We start from the raw sequence: 14,127 nt of genomic DNA, 5'->3' as shown, positions 1-14,127 counted from the left end.
AAGCTCCACTGAATGCTGACATGCACAGACAGTGTTTTATCCAAAGTTTTGAAGTATGTCATGGACGGATTTGCCAGGTGGTGTGGATGAGAGTCTGAAAGCATTGCGCACACGCAAATGTGACTTGTCAGTTGAGCAAGCATGTAGTCTCTGTGGCACCAGAGGTGCATTCTTGTAACTATGGGATTGTGAATGGAATCTTTCATTCCACAAGCACAATATGGTCATTCTACCATGAAAAGCCCTAAAGGAGGGTACATGCAAAAATTCAAAAGTGGGATGAAGACATTTGCACATGTAGCATAAGGGAGCTTTTATCACTCTCTGGGCCTTGGTGTCATCCCTTAATTACAAGACCATCACTAGCCAATCACGGTGGACGGGCGTCATATAAATGCGGTGGGGATTCCCTTAACTCCCACCGACATCAAATGTCCCGCTTCCGGTCTGCCTGACTTCCGCCGCTGTTGCAGGTATACAAGAGTGCTGCCATACTGTTTCTGTCAGTCGTGCTTATATAGTTATATTGGCTTTCTGTGATTTTGTAGACAATCTCTTGGGCCCCCCTCATCCTGCACAGGTGACTCACCTCCGGATCAGTGTCAGTAGGTCTCAATTACTCCTGATTTTATTATATTATGGTGTCAAGACAACCACGTCTTGTTTACACAGCTGCTGGTAGCAGCGCTACATGCCCCCTCCCCCCTTCTGGAGCGGACAAATGTTGCCTGATCAGTAGGTGATTTTATTGTGCTAGTTTATATACTTTGGTATTAATTATTATTATTCTATTAATTTAATGTTTTGCTTGATGACTTTTGGCAGGTTGGCGCGGAACTTTGCCAGAAAGTGGCTACAGCTAACCCTGCTCACGTATAAGAATGCTGCTGTTTTGCCTACGCTTTTATCTACAGTGCCTGACGCTGCTCAACTACCGGGCTTCGCTTTGCTCTTGACGGCACTGCGCCCCTGCTTCGTGTGCGTTTGTTTACATAAATTGGGTATCTGATCATCTTCCCTGCTGATCAGCTAACCTGAGTTATTTTGGTTGTTTGGTTTTGTCTTTTCTTATTTTTCTTTCTGTGAAGTGGAGCCTTGTTAATTGTGTTCACTGTCTTTGTAGGAGCTGCTGTGCCTAAGGTGGTGGGGTTGGTGCCTCCTGATGTTGGTGTCTCCTTTTGTGTGCTGTGTGGTTTGGTATACCCCTGGTTCAGAACCCTCACGTGTGCTTGCGTGTGTGTGAGTGATTTTGTGCCGACGTGTGATCGGAGCCTCTCCGGGGAGCCATCACCTTAACGTGGTGGAGAGGTTTGAGTGCCCCCATGACCCTGAGGGCTATGTTGTCTGGAGCCTAGAGCTCCTAGTAGGGTCTCCCATGGCAAATTGGTCTCAGGCGAAGGGCCAGACTAAGAATGGTTCAAAAACCCCAATGAAAAAACAAAGAAGAGTCGAGGAGACCCTGCCTGGAGGAAGCCTGGGGCCCACATCTGGAGCCAGGCCCAGTCGGAGGGCTCGACAGCGAGCGCCTGGTGGCCGGGTTTGCCACGGAGCCCGGCCGGGCACAGCCCGAAGCAGCAACGTGGCACCCCCCTCCCCTCCATCCTGTGGGCTCACCACCTGCGGTAGGAACTGCTGGGGTCGGATGCACTGCCCCATGGATGGCAGTGAAGGCCAGGGACCTCGACGAACCAGACCCGGGCGGCAAAGGCTTAGATCTGTTGGGGCTTACCTCTATGCACTGCATCAGTTCTAGAACAGTACTCCAGGAGAGGGGTTGGACTCTTTTCTTCTCTGGAGTTGCCCAGGGTGTGAGGCACCAGGCGGGTGTGGGCATACTCACAAATCCCCGGCTGAGTGCCGCTGCGTCAGAGTTTACCCCGGTGGACGAGAGGGTCGCCTCCCTACGCCTGCGGGTTATGGGGGGGAAGACTGTTGTCTGTGCATATGCACTGAACAACAGTTCAGAGTATTCGGCCTTCTTGGAGACTGACTGGAGTCCTGTATGGGGCTCCAGTGGGGGACTCCATAATTCTGCTGGGGGATTTCAATGGAACGTCAATGGAACGTGAGATTGGCCGGAGAATCGGAGCAGCTGGGGCGGTATTGCAGTCGCTCTACCGCACCGTTGTGACGAAAAGAGAGCTGAGCCGCAAGGCAAAGCTCTCTATCTAATGGGCAATCTTCGTTCCTACCCTCACCTATGGTCATGTGGACTGGGTCATGACCGAAAGAATGAGATCGCGGGTACAAGTGGCCGAAATGGGTTTCCTCAGGAGGGTGGCTGGCATCTCCCTTAGAGATAGGGTGAGAAGTTCGGTCATCCGTGAGGGACTTGGAGTAGAGCCGCTGCTCCTTTGCATGGAAAGAAGCCAGTTGAGGTGGTTCGGGCATCTGGTAAGGATGCCACCTGGGTGCCTCCCTAGGGAGGTGTTCCAGGCACGACCAGCTGGGAGGAGACCCCGAGGGAGGCCCAGGACCAGGTGGAGGGACTACATCTCCAAACTGGCCTGGGAGCGCCTCGGGATCCCCCAGTCAGAGCTGGCTGATGTGGCCCGGAAAAGGGAAGTTTGGGGTCCCCTGCTGGAGCTAGCTGTTGCACCCGCGACGCGATCCCGTATAAGCGGTTGAGGATGAGATGAGAAGTTTGTATGCAAGTCTTTGTGCTTTTGCATATGTTGGGGCAGCTGTAGCTCAGAGGTAAGAGCTGCCTTCAATTTGAGGATTGGCAGTTCGATCCCCTTTACAAAGAACTCTATCATTTGATTTGTGTGCATATTTATTATTAGTCCCTTTAGACTAAACTCTGTAGCAACACTGAGATTGAGACTTAATTGATCAATACCAAATTTTGAAGTTTTTCCTGGTTTTCCAAAGTTGAAATATGTTGCTTAAACTAATTGTGTCTTATAGAAGATGAGCACAGATTAATATAATAATTTCTTCTTATGAGCAGTGAGACTGGGTTGCATATAATGTGTTAAAATGATATGTTGGCACCATGGAAACAATTTAACCTTAGTTTTAAGCAACAAAACCACTTAGTTAGGTTTACGGAAAAACATCATGAACATAACTTCACAATAATTCAACAACACTTCCGGAAACAAACGGTCTCATGGTTGAAAGACCTTTGTTTGTATGACCTATCAATTTCACCTCCCTCCCGCCAACCGTAATTAGTATTTCTCAATATTTGAATACGTCACTATCTCTGACCGTTGCATTGTCACGTGGATATGTTTAAATTGCGTGTCCACACTCAGATAGTATCGTAATCAACTTTTAATTGTCATGGTTTCTGTGGTGCCTACATGTATCAATAACACATTAGATGCCAGCACAAGTTGTGGTCATTTCACATATTTATGAGAGTACCATAGTGGTGAGAAAAGTATGTGACTTTGGCGCATAAGATTTAATTACCCCCATGAAAGCAGGAGAAAATCAATAAGACAAAGAAAGGGGTAGTTGCTGAGAGGCGTACTGCGAGTCAGGCACAAAATACTGCTTCCCCGCCTGCAATTGACCCTTAGGTAGATAAAACCTGAACTCATTGAGATATGAAGTTCAGGCTTATTTTCTGTAACCAATAGAATGGTTGAATAGCAGTTAATTAGCGGATGGCAATCTACTTAGCTAGCTTGCTACACTGGTTAGTTACAGTGTTACATGTTGCGGGGCGACTGTGGCTCAGTGGTAGAGCAGGGTCGTCCTTCAATCAGAGGATTGGCAGTCTGATCCCCGGCTCCGCTAGTTCATGTCGATGTGTCCTTGGGCAAGACACTTAACCCCAAGCTGTGCCTGAGGTGTGTGAATAGGTGTGTTAGAGTCCTGTTGGGCAGGTTGCACCTTGCATGGCAGCCCTTGCCATCAGTGTATGAATGGGTGAAAGATGACATGTAGTGTTAAAGCGCTTTGGGTGTTCGGACGATGAGAAAAGCGCTATACAAGTACAACGCATTTACCATTTTAAAGGATGTATCACGGTATGTGTATGTATTAATGATCCATTACATTACATTACAGTCATTTAGCAGACGCTTTTCTCCAAAGCGTCTTACAATAAGTGCATTCAACATTGGTAATCAAAAGAACTACTAGTCACCACCAAACAAAGTTGTCAGTTATCTGCTGTTCTCACTGACACTGACACAACTACTTCTGCTTGGGCCTGCTTCTGCTTTGATGCTGCTGACATACTGCTTTTGCACTACATTTGCCCTTACATAACTGTAGACAAGGTGTGTTAGACAAACGTGTGTTTGCTATAACCAACTTTATTGCTATACAACATGTGTAACCAGTGTCATAGTTTGGAGTGCATAAAGTCCAATAATGTAATATTATTTGAATTCAAAACCTCTACCTCCTGTAATAACCAACCTACAGAGACATAAAGCATATTAGTTGGATTTGGATACTTAAACAGCGCACACACACTCACCCATTCCTTTGGTGTGGCTGAAGTTTCCTTTCACTATCTTACAGGAGTGCCCATCTCCATTACATACACCACAGCGGTCCTCTTTGGCTGAAGATCCGATGATGCTGTCACAGCCAATTTTCTGAATACAACAAAACAGTAAAGAACAACAGTAAATAAAACATTGATGAGTTGCTTTTGTGATGTTCACTGACTTGTGTGTCTTTTTTGTATAATTATTTATTTAGAAAAGAAAAAAACAGTCTATGCAGGGAAAATGCCAGCTTATCCTGGTGTCAAATGTAGTTCATCCAACCATCAGGTGTTGTTAAAAGTAAATTAAATGGATGCACCAACCTCTATTTTGCATATTTCACATAAATATTAAACTCGTTCAGAAATTATATGAGAAAGGAAAATTAATTTGTTAATGGACTCAATCTTTATAAAGTCAGTTTCTATGATAATACCAAGCTATAAAGTTGCCAAAAATGTATCCATTAAAAGCTACTTAAGAGATGTCCGACTGCTTGTGAAAGTATCTAGCCACTGAAGTTATGAATGTATTGAGTGTCTTTGCAATAATTCATACTGTAAAGGCCAACAAGGCATTTTACTTTTGCAGAAAGGCTCAGCCATCTGCTCTGTTTCCGTAACACACATTGATCAACACTCTGTCACAGTGAATGAAAGAAAGTAAACACAGCATTTGCAAAGCAGTAGTCTTCTGTTCAGTAATGAGACAAGGAGAAATAGAAGTTACCTGGATGTAACTCCAGTTCTATAAGCAGGTGGCCTTTCCAGTCTATCTAATAACAATTTACCAAAATAGCAAAAACAATTATTATCATTATTATTATTGTTAAAAGGACAACAAAAGTAATTCCAACTGTTACTGTCAAAGCACTATACATTCTGATGATATACAATGCTGGTGATATCGATGGGAAAATAATCTATGTTAAACAAATATTCAAAACTACATCACAGGAAACTTTGACAGAACTCCAATTACACCCTTGCATCACAAACAAATGAAGCCGTAGTCCTCTGATTTGGACCTCTCTGAGATGAACTAATAAACGTCAGATCTTTGGTCATTAGAACTGACAAAGAGAACACGCCAACGAGCCTGCATTTAGAGCTATATTACTAAAAACACTTCTGGATGTACATTGAAATGTGACTGTATGTGGTCACCACTGTCCCACATTCGCTAAAGAACTATAATTGTTGAGGTGATTAAGGTTAAAGACGGACAGTAAATGCTACTTTTGGTTTCATTTTTATTTTTTTTTTAAAGTCAAGATATCCCTCACGTTCTTCAAGTCAGTGTTGACTTTTGTAAATAATCATTTTATATAATTAATAATATTGAACCAAGATTATCTTTCTTAAGAGCTTTGGGTTGCCTAAACAAACATAAAATGTGTCACAGTTGACCAGACAGAAAAGGAACTGGACTATAGTACAGAAAGTAGAAGAGGCAGCAGAAGGATTTCAATGATTGATTAGATTTGATTGGCTTCTGTCAGAGTGTAAAGAAATCCACTCACTGTTTTAACCACACCCTCGACCTCGTTCTGGCATATGGAATTAAAATAAAAAATGTGATAGATCTTCGACAGAACCCCATCACCAAATAACTTTTGAATTTCTACTATAGGAGTGTACATCATTAGGCAAACGTTTCAACACTAGATGTCTATCTGATAGCGCTGTAGCTAAATTTAAATACGCGATTTAATCTGCATTTAATTCAATACCATGTCTCAATATAACAGAGGACTCCTGTGCTAACTTTAGTTCATCCCAGATTGATCAGATAGTGCTACAGGCTCACTGAGAATGACTCTAGACTCTATTGCCCCTCTAAAAAAGAAGATAATAAAACAAAGGCGGTTTTGCTCCATGGTATAACCCTCAAACCTGCAAATTTAAGCAAACATCGTGAAAACTTGAAAGAATATGGCGTTATGATGTAGCTTGAAGGTTTAAACCTCTCCCAGATCATAGCACAATATGTGAACAGTCTCTGTGCAAAGTCTGACTTTGATAAAGTGAAGCACAACAAAATTAGAGAGGTTTTAGTACTGAGATTTCAGTCGAGGTCTCCAAAATTTGCACATTTACACATTTTGCACAATGTGGGCCATTTTAATTTTCTCATGTACCAAACTATATATTTCACTTGTATATATCACTAATGGTGTTCAATACATCAAAATGCAGCAGTTTTGGCTTTATTTGAAGGCCAGAATTCTCTCTGAGACCCCTCTGAGTTTCTGTGTTCATTCAAATTTTTTTCAGATTCCAGCCCTCCTCCTCTAGCAGAGCTGTATCTCAGCCCCCCTTGGACGATTTTAGTCATTGACACCTCTTTCAATGCGTTAGAGACAATATAATTAAGCCAACACCACATTAGGATGATTGACAGCACTGTTAGCTAATCAGAATCAAAAAAGTGCCGTCCATCGTGAAGCGTAAAATCCGAATTGCTGAAAGTTAAATCCCTCCTCCCTCTTGTTTTTTCACTCTGTATCTTGTGGGCACTGTCCACTTTGCTGCTGTGATCCTGTGAATTTCCCCACTGCGGAACTAATAAAGGATTATCTTATCTTATCTTCTACATAACAATTTATCTGAGGATTTTCAGTCAGGATTCAGAGTGCATCATTGCACAGAGACAGCACTGGTGAAAATAATGAATTACCTTTTAATTGCATCAGACAAAGGACTTGTCTCTGTTCTTGTCTTGTTAGACCTTAGTGCTGCGTTCGACACCATTGACCATTACATCCCGCTACAGAGACTAGAACATTAAAGGAAACGCACTATGCTGGTTTAAGTCCTATCTATTAGATCGCTCTCAGTTTGTATATGTAAACGATGAAACCGCCATGCATACCAAAGTTAGTCAAAGAGTTCCACAAGGTTCTGTGCTTGGACCAATCTTGTTCACGTTATATATGCTTCCTTTAGACAATATTATCAGAAAACACTCGTAAACTTTCATTGTTATGCAGATGATACCCAATTATATCTATCAATCAAGCCAGATGAAATCTACCAGTTCGCTAAACTTCAAGCATGTCTTAAGGACATAAAAACCTGGATGTCCTGCAACTTCCCGACGTTAAATTCAGACAAAACAAAATAACAAAAGTTATTCTACTAGGCCCAGAACACTTCCAAAATCAATTATCTAATGATATATTTTCTCAAGATGGCATTGCACTGGCATCCAGCAACACCGTAAAGAATCTCAGAGTTATCTTTGAGCAGGATATGTTCTTTAACTCCCACACAAAACAAATCTCAAGGACTGCCTTTTTTCATCTACGTAACAAAATCAGGCAAATCCTGTCTCAAAGAGATACAGAAAAATGTGTTCACACATTTGTTACTTGTATACTAGATTACTGCAATTCCTTATTATCAGGCTGCTCTAATACAGGTGAAACTCGAAAAATTAGAATATCATGCAAAAGTTCATTTATTTCAGTAATTCAACTAAAAAGGTGAAACTAATATATCATATAGACTCATTACATGCAAAGTGAGATATTCCAAGCCTTTATTTCTTATATTTTTGATGATTATGGCTTAAAGCTTATGAAAACCCCCAAATTCAAAATCTCAAAAAATTTGAATATTGTGGAAAGGTTCAATATTGTAGGCTCAAAGTGTCACACTCTAATCAGCTAATTAATCCGAAACACCTGCAAAGGGTTCCTGAGCCTTTAAATTGTCTCTCAGTATGGTTCAGTAGAATTCACAATCATGGGGAAGACTGCTGACCTGACTGTTGTGCAGAAAACCATCATCGACACCCTCCACAAGGAGGGAAAGCCTCAAAAGGTAATTGCAAGAGAAGTTGGATGTTCTCAAAGTGCTATATCAAAGCACATTAATAGAAAGTTAAGTGGAAGGAAAAAGTGTGGAAGAAAAAGGTGCACAAGCAGCAGGGATGACCGCATCCTGGAGAGGATTGTCAGGAAAAGGCCATTCAAAAGTGTGGGAGAGCTTCACAGGGAGTGGACTGGGGCTGGAGTTGCTGCATCAAGAGCCACCACACACAGACGGATCCTGGACATGGGCTTCACGTCGTATTCCTCTTGTGAAGCCGCTCCTGAATAACAAACAACGCCAGAAGCGTCTTACCTGGGCTAAAGAAAAAAAGACCTGGTCTGTTGCTCAGTGGTCCAAAGTCCTCTTCTCTGATGAGAGCAAATTTTGCATCTCATTTGGAAACCAAGGTCCCAGAGTCTGGAGGAAGAATGGAGAGGCACACAATCCAAGATGCTTAAAGTCCAGTGTGACGTTTCCACAGTCAATGTTGATTTGGGGAGCCATGTCATCTGCTGGTGTTGGTCCACTGTGCTTTATTAAGTCCAGGGTCAACGCAACCGTCTACCAGGAAATTTTAGAGCACTTCATGGTTCCTTCAGCAGACAAGCTTTATGGAGACGCTGACTTTATTTTCCAGCAGGACTTAGCACCTGCCCACACTGCCAAAAGTACAAAAACCTGGTTCAATGACCATGGGATTACTGTGCTTGATTGGCCAGCAAACTCACCTGACCTGAACCCCATAGAGAATCTATGGGGCATCGCCAAGAGAAAGATGAGAGACATGAGACCAAACAATGCAGAAGAGCTGAAGGCTGCTATTGAAGCATCCTGGTCTTCCATAACACCTCAGCAGTGCCACAGGCTGATCGCATCCATGCCACGCCGCATTGAAGCAGTAATTTGTGCAAAAGGGGCCCAAACCAAGTACTGAGTACATATGCATGATTATACTTTTCAGAGGGCCGACATTTCTGTATTTAAAATCCTTTTTTGATTGATTTCATGTAATATTCTAATTTTCTGAGATTTTGAATTTGAGGTTTTCATAAGCTGTAAGCCATAATCATCAAAATTATAACAAATAAAGGCTTGAAATATCTTGCTTTGCATGTAATTTGTCTATGTAATATATTAGTTTCACCTTTAAAGTTGAGTTATTGAAATAAATGAACTTTTGCACAATATTCTAATTTTTCGACTTTCACCTGTAAGTATCTTAAATCTCTCCAGTTGATCCAGAATGCTGCAACAAAAACTAAGAAAAGAGATCATATTACTCCTGTATTAGATTCTCTCCACTGGCTCCCTGTAAAAATCACAAATCAAATTTAAAATTGTTCTACTTACCTACAAAGCCCTAATTGGTCATGCACCATCATACCTTAAAGAGCTTATAGTACCATATTACCTCACTAGAGAGCTGCGCTCCCTCAATTCAGGGTTACTTGTGGTTCCTAGAGTCTTAAAAAGTAGGATAGGAGCCAGGGCCTTCAGTTATCAAGCTCCTCTTCTGTGGAACCAGCTTCCAGTTTCAGTCCGAGGGGCAGACACACTCACCACATTTAAGAGTATGCTCAAAATTTTCCTTTCTGATAACGTTTATAATTAGGGCTGGCTCAGGTTTGCGTTGGACCAGCCCCTAGATATGCTGCTACAGGCCTAGACTGCCGACTCCTTTGATACACTGAGCTCCTCTCTCCTCTTTTCTCTCTCTCTCCTGTATGAATTCATGTCCCATTAATGCACCTTACTAACTTTGCTTCTTCCCTGGAGTCTTTGTGCTTTTTTGCCTCGCAGGTTTCAATGGATTGTGGTTATATCTTGACCGTGGTCATGCCTCCAGCCATGGCCCAGCTTGACACCTATCATTATTATTATTGTTAGTCACATTACTGTTACTACTACCGATACCAATACTTATGTATGATTATTGTAATTATTATTCTACTATATCCACTGCTGCTGTTATTAGTAGTCATCATTTTTCTATTTCATTTTCTGATCCTGCCTCTGTGGACTTTGAGCAGTTCTCTTTCCTGGGTACCTGGTTGGCTATTTCCCCAAGGTATCTTGGGGCTGGAGCCCCTAGTAGGAAGCGGGAGTCTTGAAAATCCTGGGCCTTTACTGGCTAGCAACCCAAAGTCTCAGCTGCCCAGAAAACCTGAAACACCAATGTCTTGTCAGTATCTGAGACCGGAGTCCCAGCCACGGGGTCCCAGCCACGGCCTACACCGGTTCCTGGTTCCCCGACTGCGGTTAGTTCAATAAATGTTCCAGGTTCCCAGTCAGCGGCCCGACCAGCACCGTGCATTGCTCCTGTACCCCAGCAATCACCAGTTACCCAGCTGCAGTAGTCCCCAGTTCTTGAGCTGCAGCAATTAGTTGTTCCTGTGCTGCAGCAGTTAGCAGTTCCTGTGTTGCAGTAGTTACCAGTTCCAGTCTTCTGTTTCCCTGGTTCAACTGGCTTGTGTACCTGGACAGCAGTCATGCTGTCGCCAGTCTCCGTCTCAGCTCTCTGTGGTCATGTTCCTGTAGGGTCCCGTCCCTGTGGACGTCCACCATTGGGGTTCCGTCTCCATTGCCAACCTAATGGCCTTCCACCAGAGCAGTCTATAACTGCTATAACATAATCCTCCTGGTCATTACCAGAGGTTCTCTGCCCATCTGGTTGTCTTCCTGCTATCCTCCAGAGCAGAGGTAGCCAACACGTTGCCCGCGGGCACCTGGTCGCCCGCAGGGACCTCGTGAGTCGCCCGCAAGGCATGTTCTAAAAATAGCACTAGTCACCATTGAGCTCCGTCTAAAAATTTGAGTTGCTGTTCTTTTTTTAATCAAAAACGCTTACATTAATATTGTTTTTAAAATGACAATATTTCTTGTCACAGGAGAGTAGGGGAGAGATTACCGCACCAGGTTTTCAGGTTCCGAATGGCGGGCGCTTCCCGTTGGCTGTGGACACGCGGCCCCAGCTGCCCCCGCCACGAGCGCACCCCGTCATTAGGTCCGTCGTTCCTCGGGACAGGCCGCGGAGCAAAGGAGGGTTGGATCCCCCCTCCGCTATAGACAAGACTTTTTACTAGTTTTGTCGTGGAGAAAAGGGTACCAAAAATAAAAAGCTGGTGACTACAGACGGGGCTCCCGCTATGATGGGCCGGCATGCAGGCTTCATTGCGCAATGCCAAGGTGACCCAGACTTCCAAACATTTTGTGACTAGTAATAATGTAATAGGATTCATTTAAAAATGTGAAAGAGTTGATTTTTTAATCTTACATAACTGATAATTTGTATAAATATGGGACAGAGTTCATGATTTGTTCAAAAATGTTACAAAGGTAGTGGTTGGTACAAACGAGACATGATTTGAAGATATGACAGTTTCCTAAAAAATGTTAGAAGTGATAATTTGTACAAAAATATATTTTTTAACAAAATACACAATCATTGTTAATAATTATTGTGAGGAATAATTAACATTGACATGTGATCAGACAGTCTCTTCACAAATATTATTGTTATTAAGAGGTGATCTGTGCAACTTTGTTATTCAGGAAGTTTGTATCAAACAAGTAGCCCTTCGTACTACTCAGTACCCTTAAAGTACCTCTCCGTTTCAAAAAGGTTGGTGACCCCTGCTCCAGAGGGCTTTGGACCAGCTCTGCCCATCGGCCCTGTCATCTGGTTGCCCTTCTGTGAGGCTCCACCTGTGTGCTCTGTCACTAGACCATCCACCTGAGGTTTCCTGATCCGCCCCTATTCAGCCCCTACGCCACCTGGCCCTGTCCAGACCTGTAATTCTTGAGACTGTGATTCAAGTGTTCAACATGCTCAAGGGGCCAGGAGTGGATATTGTAAGAAAACAAATGAAATATGTTGATAGAGAATATTTTACAGTTATGAATTGCAAGACATTTTGAGACCTCAAACAATGGCTGTCAGGCAGGTCAAAAGGAGAGCAAACCAGTTAGAGTGAGATATTTAAAGAGGACACTGCACCTACAAATACATGGCCCTTAAATGGATCTTCTTGGGATCCATACATAAGGATTGAACAACAGGAATTTCCTAAGGCATCAGAAAGGTGTGATCACACAGAAAGTAAAGGAAAATAAAAACTATTATTATTACAGATATGGCCAGTACTGCTGAAAGGTTTGAGTAGATGACAAAGCTTGGAAGCTTGCTTGCATAGTGCACCGTTTGTTGAATTGGGCCATATCAGAACCCACTCCAGCTCAGTCAGACTATCAGGTTCCTCCCTCAGCCAGACAGTCTATTTTCATAGCTTCACTAAAATATTCCTCCCTCCTTTTCCTGTCTGCTTCCTCTTTTTTTGACTCTCCCTCTTCTTGCCAGCATTTTTATAGCATGCCTGAGTCTTACATGCCAGGCTTAGAAAAAAGATCCACGCCTCCCCTCTGTAACCTCAGAATCTGCCAACTTCTCTTTGTGTGCAACTCACAGTCTCCATCATCCAACCCTTCAACAGCTTATCCCTCTCAGATGAAAGTCAGAACCAGTGTTCTGCTTGAAATGTTTTCACAAATGAAAAACTTCAAATGTGAAGGACTTAGCACAGAAAATGGGATTTTGCAAATTTGTTAAAACGTTTTTTAGGCACATTGGATGAAGAAATGCGCAAAATACCTCAGTCTGTACATTGTCAATGTCCTTCTCAGGCTGTTATCCGTTACTGTGGTTAGGTAGTCTGCCACTTTATACCGAATGTCTACAGCCAAATATGTTCTTAGTTTGTGTTTTAAGCATGTGATGTATTTTTTCAGTTTATTTAGTTACATTTTGGTTAGGTCTAATCCTCTGAGGTATATATAGTGTAGCTGCTCTGAGGTTGGCTTGGGTTTGTGATGTCAAATTGTGAAAGGTCAGCCAGCCTCAGGATCAGTTGGCTGAGGGGACTACTTTTCATGTTCAACTCTTGACATGCAATAACTTGTATACTTATAATGGTAAGAGGCAGGGTCGTTCTTATTAACATGGCTGCAGAATTTGATAGAACCATTTTAAATACTTAGAAGTAGAGGATATAGGCCTACTCAAACCCTGCATTTTGCCCAATTAATTTATAATTACTTTATAAGAGCCCCATACCTCACTGCCATAGAAGGCAGTGGATTCTACAGCAGATTTAAATATTTTGAGCCATGCCCTAATTGGCATTTAGAGTTGAAATGAGTGCTTGAAGGCATAGAAAGCCCCTATTACTAGCAATCATTTTTTAATGCTGTTATCTCAAGATCACAAGTTAACTATTTTGTTATCTCAAGAAAACAAACTTTGTTATTTCGGTCTTATGACATAATCAACTTGTATTTATCTTGAGAAGACAAAAGATCGTTTCCCCTATTATGTTTAGCAGAGATCAGTAGTACAATGCCAGCATGCATAGATGACTGAGGTCAAGTCATCAATCGCATGTCTGTGGTACAATCAGCTGACACTCATGGTAAATGCGTTCAATGGGCCCAGATCTCGCTGACCATAGACGGTAAAGAAGTTTGCATATAAAAAGTATCTATATTCAGTCTATGGATTTGACAACTGTCAGGGACTTGGTCTGGTTTTCAAACGTAAGCGTTCACAAAGGGTAAATACAAATACATACAGTATATAGCAATCAGATATGAGTTGATTATTGCATTGTCTTGAGATAAGAAACAAAATTATTAACTTAAGCAATAACGACATTATAAAGAAATTGCCAGCACAGCAGTTCTCAGCTTCCGTAGAGTTCCTTCACAACAGAGAAGAAGTTTCCTTTGGAACTTATTTCTAAACCGAGTTAAGTGTAGGTATTTGTTTTTTTCTATTCTGGTCCCACTGCTTTTTAAGG

At 42.4% G+C, this 14,127-nt stretch overlaps 1 protein-coding gene across 1 annotated transcript in view; it reads right to left on the bottom strand.

The window, feature by feature from the left end:
• The window catches only part of adamts17 (ADAM metallopeptidase with thrombospondin type 1 motif, 17), a gene marked incomplete at its 5' end in the record, with an annotated part of 95,663 nt that overhangs the window by 45,093 nt on the left and 36,443 nt on the right, over positions 1–14,127 (bottom strand). The window contains one exon of the mRNA XM_068712954.1: positions 4,445–4,565. Coding sequence (XP_068569055.1) covers positions 4,445–4,565 — 121 coding nt within the window. The remainder of the gene's footprint in view (positions 1–4,444; positions 4,566–14,127) is intronic.

This window comes from Cebidichthys violaceus, unplaced genomic scaffold (genome assembly GCF_023349555.1).
Source record: "Cebidichthys violaceus isolate CVI_PGR_0920_01 unplaced genomic scaffold, fCebVio1.0.p SCAF_186, whole genome shotgun sequence".
In the NCBI taxonomy this organism is placed as follows: domain Eukaryota; kingdom Metazoa; phylum Chordata; class Actinopteri; order Perciformes; family Stichaeidae; genus Cebidichthys; species Cebidichthys violaceus.
This window is presented reverse-complemented; position numbering and strand designations above follow the sequence as displayed.